General features: G+C 46.6%; 1 protein-coding gene across 1 annotated transcript; it reads right to left on the bottom strand.

Annotated features, from left to right (window-relative positions):
- Window positions 1–986: 986 nt before the first annotated feature.
- LOC306918444 (ephrin type-B receptor 4a-like) lies at window positions 987–10,474 on the bottom strand (the record flags this gene model as incomplete). Its single annotated transcript, XM_079531346.1, has 3 exons — window positions 987–1,180; window positions 8,474–8,623; window positions 10,259–10,474. Coding segments are annotated over 3 exons (560 nt in total), but the record flags the coding sequence as incomplete, so codon positions are not given.
- Between the last annotated feature and the right edge of the window lie 261 nt (window positions 10,475–10,735).

The raw sequence follows: 10,735 nt of genomic DNA, 5'->3' as shown, positions 1-10,735 counted from the left end.
TTCCCATCAGCCTGTTTCTACCGGCCACTCTACCCCCTGAGCCACTGTCCTCTTTGTGTCTGTCGTTCTTTGTCAATGTGTATAACTTATCCACCTCTTGGCCAGTTCATTCTTTTAACTGGTTCAGCGCCAGTGCTGTAGTGGCCGCTAGCTCGCCAGTGCCAGCCGTTTTTGAAAAAACTACTAAAATGGCCGACAACAGTTCCGGTTCAAACAATGGTAAACATCCACTAGCTGTTTCACAGGTCAGGTCGGGGGGGTTATCCGTCCGGAGAATAATTGTTTTTGTCACATCGAAGTCAAATTAAGCTCTAATCAAGCCCCGAATATCGCATTTTGAGCATATTATGATCCATAATACACATAAAGAGTATTTTGGCTGTTTTTAGGTAAACGGCACGGTCACGTCACGGACCGTACGTTTTTTATTTTTTACCCCTGGATTATGGGGAATAAAACAAATCTCGGGATGCCGGGCATGGCATCCATTACAAAAGGTGAATTAATCTCGGTTTCTCGCCACCCCCTACTACGTCTCAATGCCCCCTACTACGTCTCAATGTCTTTACAGGTTAAATAGAGATTTGTATGTCGTCTCTGTCGCGTGGAAAGCAAACCTCATTGTGTCCAAAACTGTTACTTTTCACGATACAAATTCAAAAGCGTCAAAAGCAGCAGATCTACAAGCTCAAAGCGTGACGCTTTGAGCCACGTTTCGCACTTGCGGATCTGCTACTTGTGATGCTTTTGTGTGACGCTGCAGTATGATCCAAGAAGGACGTTAATTTACGGAAAAAAAACACCAAAAGTTTTATGGAGATACGTAAGAGGTTTCTGCCCGACGACAGCGGCAATCAAATCGCTCCTATTATTTCCTTTATAAGAGACATGCGCGGCGCGGCGCTAACACTCACCCGGCTCCCTCCTGGGCCACTATCTATTGTGTCCTTATAAGAGACATGCACGGCGCGGCGCGCCACACTCACCCGGCTCCCTCCTGGGCCACTATCTTCAGGGAGGCGGGGTTCCGGATCAGCTTGTCCAGCGCGCTGACGATGTCGGCGAAGCGCGGGCGCGCCGAGCGCTCCTTCTGCCAGCAGTCCAGCATCAGCTGGTGCAGGTGGGTGGGGCAGTCCGGAGGAGGGGGCAGCCGGTAGTCCTGCTCGATGGCGTTGATCACCTGATGAGGATGATGATGGCCCGTCCACAAAATGATTAGTTAACCCATTTTGACCTGAGATCAGATTCTAAAAATGTCTTCTACATCCTGACAGTTTTCTGAAAAAGCTATGTTTCTATGTCAGTCGTTCTTCGATTTTTCAAAAATAGCAGACCTACAAGCTCGTAGCGCGCCACTCGGTGGCGCGCTATGAGCTTGTAGATCTGCTATTTTTCAATAGCTAAAGCATAACATAATGCTTAACACCAAAAGGGGTTCGCGCCCAAAATGGGTTAAAACAAATGACCCCAAGGTACAATCCACATCTATCTTCAAAATGGCATGAAAAAACAAGAATGAAAACGCAGTCGTAACTGCCAGGTGCATGGACATCTACAGCAACGGTAGCTGTAGCAAAAAAAACAAAAAACGTTAGAGCCCTAAACAAACTTAAACTGTCAAAAGGTTATTTTATTTTTCCCGTAGGATTTCATAAAACCTGACGCAGCGATGCAAAATGAAAATGTCAAATCTAGATAATAAGGCAAGCGATTATAGACTTAAAAGTATAAAGAGCTAAGATTATATAACCAATGCACACTGCTGGCTGGAATGATGACTCATGAATCATGATTTTCAGCTCACTTTCCCCCCCGAGAGAAATTGCTAAAATAAATAAATAAAAACACAGTATTGCTCAATTTTCAGCTGTCAGCGCATGAAGGCTGACCTCTAACAAAGAGCTCCCAACGAACTAACGAACGATCGCACAGACAACAAGACATAGTATAAACATGTCCCAGTAAGGCCTATAGACGTGTATATAAACTCACGTCCTGGACTAGTTGCTCATGTCCCAGTAAGACCTATAGACGTGTATATAAACTCACGTCCTGGACTAGTTGCTCATGTCCCAGTAGGGCCTAGACGTGTATATAAACTCATGTCATGGTTGCTCATGTCCCTTTAAGGCCTATAGACGTTGTGTATATAAACTCACGTCATGGTTGCTCATGTCCCAGTAAGACCTATAGACGTTGTGTATATAAACTCACGTCCTGGACTAGTTGCTCATGTCCCAGTAAGGCCTATAGACGTGTATATAAACTCACGTCCTGGACTAGTTGCTCATGTCCCAGTAAGACCTATAGACGTGTATATAAACTCACGTCCTGGTTGCTCATGTCCCAGTAAGGCCTATAGACGTGTGTATATAAACTCACGTCCTGGTTTGTTCATGTCCCTTTAAGGCCTATAGATGTGTGTATATAAACTCACGTCCAGGTTGCTCATGTCCCAGTAGGGCCTATAGATGTGTAGACATGTATATAAACTCACGTCCTGGTTGCTCATGTCCCAGTAAGACCTATAGACGTGTATATAAACTCACGTCCTGGTTGCTCATGTCCCAGTAAGGCCTATAGACGTGTATATAAACTCACGTCTTGGTTGCTCATGTCCCAGTAAGGCCTATAGACGTGTATATAAACTCACGTCCTGGTTGCTCATGTCCCAGTAAGGCCTATAGACGTATATATAAACTCACGTCCTGGTTGCTCATGTCCCAGTAAGGCCTATAGACGTGTATATAAACTCACGTCCTGGACTAGTTGCTCATGTCCCAGTAAGGCCTATAGACGTGTATATAAACTCACGTCCTGGTTGCTCATGTCCCAGTAAGGCCTATAGATGTGTAGACGTGTATATAAACTCACGTCCTGGTTGCTCATGTCCCAGTAAGGCCTATAGATGTGTAGACGTGTATATAAACTCACGTCCTGGTTGCTCATGTCCCAGTAGGGCCTATAGACGTGTATATAAACTCACGTCCTGGACTAGTTGCTCATGTCCCAGTAAGGCCTATAGATGTGTAGACGTGTATATAAACTCACGTCCTGGTTGCTCATGTCCCAGTAGGGCCTATAGATGTGTAGATGTGTATATAAACTCACGTCCTGGTTGCTCATGTCCCAGTAGGGCCTATAGATGTGTAGATGTGTATATAAACTCACGTCCTGGTTGCTCATGTCCCAGTAGGGCCTATAGATGTGTAGATGTGTATATAAACTCACGTCCTGGTTGCTCATGTCCCAGTAGGGCCTATAGATGTGTAGATGTGTATATAAACTCACGTCCTGGTTGCTCATGTCCCAGTAGGGCCTATAGATGTGTAGATGTGTATATAAACTCACGTCCTGGTTGCTCATGTCCCAGTAGGGCCTATAGATGTGTAGACGTGTATATAAACTCACGTCCTGGTTGCTCATGTCCCAGTAGGGCCTATAGATGTGTAGACGTGTATATAAACTCACGTCCTGGTTGCTCATGTCCCAGTAAGGCCTATAGACGTGTAGACGTGTATATAAACTCACGTCCTGGTTGCTCATGTCCCAGTAGGGCCTATAGATGTGTAGACGTGTATATAAACTCACGTCCTGGTTGCTCATGTCCCAGTAGGGCCTATAGACGTGTAGACGTGTATATAAACTCACGTCCTGGTTGCTCATGTCCCAGTAAGGCCTATAGATGTGTAGACGTGTATATAAACTCATGTCCTGGTTGCTCATGTCCCAGTAGGGCCTATAGATGTGTAGATGTGTATATAAACTCACGTCCTGGTTGCTCATGTCCCAGTAGGGCCTATAGACGTGTAGACGTGTATATAAACTCACGTCCTGGTTGCTCATGTCCCAGTAGGGCCTATAGACGTGTAGACGTGTATATAAACTCACGTCCTGGTTGCTCATGTCCCAGTAGGGCCTATAGACGTGTAGACGTGTATATAAACTCACGTCCTGGTTGCTCATGTCCCAGTAGGGCCTATAGATGTGTAGACGTGTATATAAACTCACGTCCTGGTTGCTCATGTCCCAGTAAGGCCTATAGATGTGTAGACGTGTATATAAACTCACGTCCTGGTTGCTCATGTCCCAGTAGGGCCTATAGATGTGTAGACGTGTATATAAACTCACGTCCTGGTTGCTCATGTCCCAGTAGGGCCTATAGATGTGTAGACGTGTATATAAACTCACGTCCTGGTTGCTCATGTCCCAGTAGGGCCTATAGATGTGTAGACGTGTATATAAACTCACGTCCTGGTTGCTCATGTCCCAGTAGGGCCTATAGATGTGTAGACGTGTATATAAACTCACGTCCTGGTTGCTCATGTCCCAGTAGGGCCTATAGATGTGTAGACGTGTATATAAACTCACGTCCTGGTTGCTCATGTCCCAGTAGGGCCTATAGATGTGTAGACGTGTATATAAACTCACGTCCTGGTTGCTCATGTCCCAGTAGGGCCTATAGATGTGTAGACGTGTATATAAACTCACGTCCTGGTTGCTCATGTCCCAGTAGGGCCTATAGATGTGTAGACGTGTATATAAACTCACGTCCTGGTTGCTCATGTCCCAGTAGGGCCTATAGATGTGTAGACGTGTATATAAACTCACGTCCTGGTTGCTCATGTCCCAGTAGGGCCTATAGATGTGTAGACGTGTATATAAACTCACGTCCTGGTTGCTCATGTCCCAGTAGGGCCTATAGATGTGTAGACGTGTATATAAACTCACGTCCTGGTTGCTCATGTCCCAGTAAGGCCTATAGATGTGTAGACGTGTATATAAACTCACGTCCTGGTTGCTCATGTCCCAGTAGGGCCTATAGATGTGTAGACGTGTATATAAACTCACGTCCTGGTTGCTCATGTCCCAGTAAGACCTATAGACGTGTATATAAACTCACGTCCTGGTTGCTCATGTCCCAGTAGGGCCTATAGATGTGTAGACGTGTATATAAACTCACGTCCTGGTTGCTCATGTCCCAGTAGGGCCTATAGATGTGTAGATGTGTATATAAACTCACGTCCTGGACTAGTTGCTCATGTCCCAGTAAGGCCTATAGATGTGTAGACGTGTATATAAACTCACGTCCTGGTTGCTCATGTCCCAGTAGGGCCTATAGATGTGTAGACGTGTATATAAACTCACGTCCTGGTTGCTCATGTCCCAGTAGGGCCTATAGATGTGTAGACGTGTATATAAACTCACGTCCTGGTTGCTCATGTCCCAGTAGGGCCTATAGACGTGTAGACGTGTATATAAACTCACGTCCTGGTTGCTCATGTCCCAGTAGGGCCTATAGACGTGTATATAAACTCACGTCCTGGTTGCTCATGTCCCAGTAAGGCCTATAGACGTGTATATAAACTCACGTCCTGGTTGCTCATGTCCCAGTAAGGCCTATAGATGTGTAGACGTGTATATAAACTCACGTCCTGGTTGCTCATGTCCCAGTAGGGCCTATAGACGTGTAGACGTGTATATAAACTCACGTCCTGGTTGCTCATGTCCCAGTAGGGCCTATAGATGTGTAGACGTGTATATAAACTCACGTCCTGGTTGCTCATGTCCCAGTAAGGCCTATAGATGTGTAGACGTGTATATAAACTCACGTCCTGGTTGCTCATGTCCCAGTAGGGCCTATAGACGTGTAGACGTGTATATAAACTCACGTCCTGGTTGCTCATGTCCCAGTAGGGCCTATAGATGTGTAGACGTGTATATAAACTCACGTCCTGGTTGCTCATGTCCCAGTAGGGCCTATAGATGTGTAGACGTGTATATAAACTCACGTCCTGGTTGCTCATGTCCCAGTAGGGCCTATAGACGTGTAGACGTGTATATAAACTCACGTCCTGGTTGCTCATGTCCCAGTAAGGCCTATAGATGTGTAGACGTGTATATAAACTCACGTCCTGGTTGCTCATGTCCCAGTAGGGCCTATAGATGTGTAGACGTGTATATAAACTCACGTCCTGGTTGCTCATGTCCCAGTAGGGCCTATAGATGTGTAGACGTGTATATAAACTCACGTCCTGGTTGCTCATGTCCCAGTAGGGCCTATAGATGTGTAGACGTGTATATAAACTCACGTCCTGGTTGCTCATGTCCCAGTAAGGCCTATAGATGTGTAGACGTGTATATAAACTCACGTCCTGGTTGCTCATGTCCCAGTAGGGCCTATAGATGTGTAGACGTGTATATAAACTCACGTCCTGGTTGCTCATGTCCCAGTAAGACCTATAGACGTGTATATAAACTCACGTCCTGGTTGCTCATGTCCCAGTAGGGCCTATAGATGTGTAGACGTGTATATAAACTCACGTCCTGGTTGCTCATGTCCCAGTAGGGCCTATAGATGTGTAGATGTGTATATAAACTCACGTCCTGGACTAGTTGCTCATGTCCCAGTAAGGCCTATAGATGTGTAGACGTGTATATAAACTCACGTCCTGGTTGCTCATGTCCCAGTAGGGCCTATAGATGTGTAGACGTGTATATAAACTCACGTCCTGGTTGCTCATGTCCCAGTAGGGCCTATAGATGTGTAGACGTGTATATAAACTCACGTCCTGGTTGCTCATGTCCCAGTAGGGCCTATAGACGTGTAGACGTGTATATAAACTCACGTCCTGGTTGCTCATGTCCCAGTAGGGCCTATAGACGTGTATATAAACTCACGTCCTGGTTGCTCATGTCCCAGTAAGGCCTATAGACGTGTATATAAACTCACGTCCTGGTTGCTCATGTCCCAGTAAGGCCTATAGATGTGTAGACGTGTATATAAACTCACGTCCTGGTTGCTCATGTCCCAGTAGGGCCTATAGACGTGTAGACGTGTATATAAACTCACGTCCTGGTTGCTCATGTCCCAGTAGGGCCTATAGATGTGTAGACGTGTATATAAACTCACGTCCTGGTTGCTCATGTCCCAGTAAGGCCTATAGATGTGTAGACGTGTATATAAACTCACGTCCTGGTTGCTCATGTCCCAGTAGGGCCTATAGACGTGTAGACGTGTATATAAACTCACGTCCTGGTTGCTCATGTCCCAGTAGGGCCTATAGATGTGTAGACGTGTATATAAACTCACGTCCTGGTTGCTCATGTCCCAGTAGGGCCTATAGATGTGTAGACGTGTATATAAACTCACGTCCTGGTTGCTCATGTCCCAGTAGGGCCTATAGATGTGTAGACGTGTATATAAACTCACGTCCTGGTTGCTCATGTCCCAGTAGGGCCTATAGACGTGTAGACGTGTATATAAACTCACGTCCTGGTTGCTCATGTCCCAGTAGGGCCTATAGACGTGTAGACGTGTATATAAACTCACGTCCTGGTTGCTCATGTCCCAGTAAGGCCTATAGACGTGTAGACGTGTATATAAACTCACGTCCTGGTTGCTCATGTCCCAGTAGGGCCTATAGACGTGTAGACGTGTATATAAACTCACGTCCTGGTTGCTCATGTCCCAGTAGGGCCTATAGACGTGTAGACGTGTATATAAACTCACGTCCTGGTTGCTCATGTCCCAGTAGGGCCTATAGACGTGTAGACGTGTATATAAACTCACGTCCTGGTTGCTCATGTCCCAGTAGGGCCTATAGATGTGTAGACGTGTATATAAACTCACGTCCTGGTTGCTCATGTCCCAGTAAGGCCTATAGATGTGTAGACGTGTATATAAACTCACGTCCTGGTTGCTCATGTCCCAGTAAGGCCTATAGATGTGTAGACGTGTATATAAACTCACGTCCTGGTTGCTCATGTCCCAGTAAGGCCTATAGACGTGTAGACGTGTATATAAACTCACGTCCTGGTTGCTCATGTCCCAGTAGGGCCTATAGACGTGTAGACGTGTATATAAACTCACGTCCTGGTTGCTCATGTCCCAGTAGGGCCTATAGATGTGTAGACGTGTATATAAACTCACGTCCTGGTTGCTCATGTCCCAGTAGGGCCTATAGATGTGTAGACGTGTATATAAACTCACGTCCTGGTTGCTCATGTCCCAGTAAGGCCTATAGATGTGTAGACGTGTATATAAACTCACGTCCTGGTTGCTCATGTCCCAGTAGGGCCTATAGATGTGTAGACGTGTATATAAACTCACGTCCTGGTTGCTCATGTCCCAGTAAGGCCTATAGATGTGTAGACGTGTATATAAACTCACGTCCTGGTTGCTCATGTCCCAGTAAGGCCTATAGATGTGTAGACGTGTATATAAACTCACGTCCTGGTTGCTCATGTCCCAGTAAGGCCTATAGATGTGTAGACGTGTATATAAACTCACGTCCTGGTTGCTCATGTCCCAGTAAGGCCTATAGACGTGTAGACGTGTATATAAACTCACGTCCTGGTTGCTCATGTCCCAGTAGGGCCTATAGACGTGTAGACGTGTATATAAACTCACGTCCTGGTTGCTCATGTCCCAGTAGGGCCTATAGATGTGTAGACGTGTATATAAACTCACGTCCTGGTTGCTCATGTCCCAGTAGGGCCGCTCTCCGAACGACATCACCTCCCACATAACGATGCCGTAGCTCCAGGCGTCCGACGCAGACGTGAACTTCCTGAAGGCGATGGCCTCGGGCGCCGTCCAGCGGATGGGGATCTTACCTCCCTGGATGGGAGACACGGGGACACAACAGGGTGGCAAACGATTAAAAAAAAAAAAACCCACATACTGTAAGAGATGCATGGGGTTCTTTCCTACAAAATACCTGGACATTTGGATGGTTGAAATGTCAAGACCCGACGTGCACTTAAACACTTTATCCATATTTTATACGTTGGCTATTTAAAGAAAATAGATATACAAGCTTACATTGTGTCACGTGTTCTGCTCAGTTATTCGGAAGAATGAACAGTTATTAACACCAGAGTAAGTAAAGGCCAAAACATTGCTACTTTCTGACGTGTGAAAATCCTCCGGTTCGGAGAGTCAGGCCACCTGGAGGATGCACGAGTTCAGAGGAGAGGTTCAGATACCGACCATCAGAAGTTCAGAATGACATCAATTTGTAGTTATATCACCTCTATTTCCGAAGATAAATTGGATGTCGCCAAGAGCATGTAGGCCTATACTGGACTATAATCAGAGCTTGTATATTGGCTATTTTCTGGGCCTCGCAAAACCAAAGTCACAAATCAGCCCTCTGTCGAGTGGAAACCTCGTATGTCCAAAACTGGTACTGTTCAGGATTCAAATTAGCCCTTCAGCCAAGTCCCTCCACCAACCCATACTTGTCCAATAGGCCCGTTAGTTTTCTGAAAAGGCTATGTTTCTATGTCAGTGGTTCTTCGATTTTTCAAAAATAGCAGACCTACAAGCTCGTAGCGCGCCACTCGCTGGCGCGCTATGAGCTTGTAGATCTGCTATTTTTCAATAGCTAAAGCAATATCATAATGCTAACACCAAAAGGGGTTCCCGCCCAGAACTGGGTGGGTCAGCCGTGTAACTTTCCCCGACGTTAAGCCGTGTAAATGTTCAACAACACAGCCAGGGTAGTTCGTAGGTCATTGGTCCGACAAACGACAACGTACCTCAAACCCTAACCTGACCATATAAGCACGGGAGCAGCGCATGTCCGAGCGCAAAAACAAACATTTAAATGACTGGATTAAATGACATTAAAGAACGACAGATTTTTACGTTCTGGCACAGACAGGGGTGGGTGGGGGGGGGGGGGGGGGGGTTTGGGGGTGGAGCATAGAACGGAATCCCACGTTCCTGGCATTACTACGGTTAATAGTTAATCGTTTGCCCGCCAGGAACATAGGAATATTAACACGTAGAATCTTGTAGCCTGCCACAAACGGAAAAGCCGTTTTAACAGCGATGTATTCATTAATGCATGTTTTAATACGATCGTATCGAAATCTACCGTCCGTTAGCTTTGTTATGCTTCTGACCCAATGGGCGCGGCCATTTTGAAAATGCGCGCGCATCCACTTACATTGCCGGCTCTGTTTTCAGACGGCTTTATCTCACAGAAGCGACATTGCAGAGGACGCTTTGTCCCAGACAAGCGTTTTCAACGGCCTGTAGCAGGCGCTGTGATACTTGCGGTCCACTTTTTCCACCACCGACCGAGAGAACAAGCACCAGCTTCGTCAACACACACGGAATGGTTTCATAGTAAAATGCGATTACGGATATTTGGACTTCAAAGTAAGTGTCATGCGCGATAAAACCCTGGCAGGACGCGACGGAGGGATTAATTAATGGTAGCGGTAAATGGGTTAAGATCCCTACCAGGGAGCTGGTGTAGGTGGGGTCGGAGGAGTTCTCCTGCAGGAAGCGCGAGAGGCCGAAGTCGGACACCTTGCACACCAGGTTGCTGTTGATGAGGATGTTGCGCGCTGCCAGGTCGCGGTGCACGTAGCTCATCTCAGACAGGTACTTCATGCCCGAGGCGATGCCGCGCAGCATGCCCACCAGCTGGATGGGGGTGAACTGGCTGTCGTTGAGCTGGGGAGGGGGAGAGAGACAGAGAGAGAGAGGGAGAGAGAGAGACACAGTGGGGAAAATAAAACACTTCAGTTAGCCCGTTGAGACCGGGAACACAGCTGTGGCATTCTAGGGTTTAGCCAAGCTAAACCAGTGGTTCTCAAATGTTTTCATGTTAAGGACCCCCAAATTGACACTCTGAGAGCGTACAAATGGAACCAAACGGACCCGTTACTCAGAGTTACAGACACGTAACAAATTGACACTCTGAGAGCGTACAAA

The sequence above is a fragment of the Electrona antarctica genome (genome assembly GCF_951216825.1).
Source record: "Electrona antarctica genome assembly, contig: scaffold_1575, whole genome shotgun sequence".
NCBI classification, from domain to species: Eukaryota; Metazoa; Chordata; class Actinopteri; order Myctophiformes; family Myctophidae; genus Electrona; species Electrona antarctica.
Note: the sequence above shows the minus strand (reverse complement) of the source record. Positions and strands in the feature narration are given on the sequence as shown.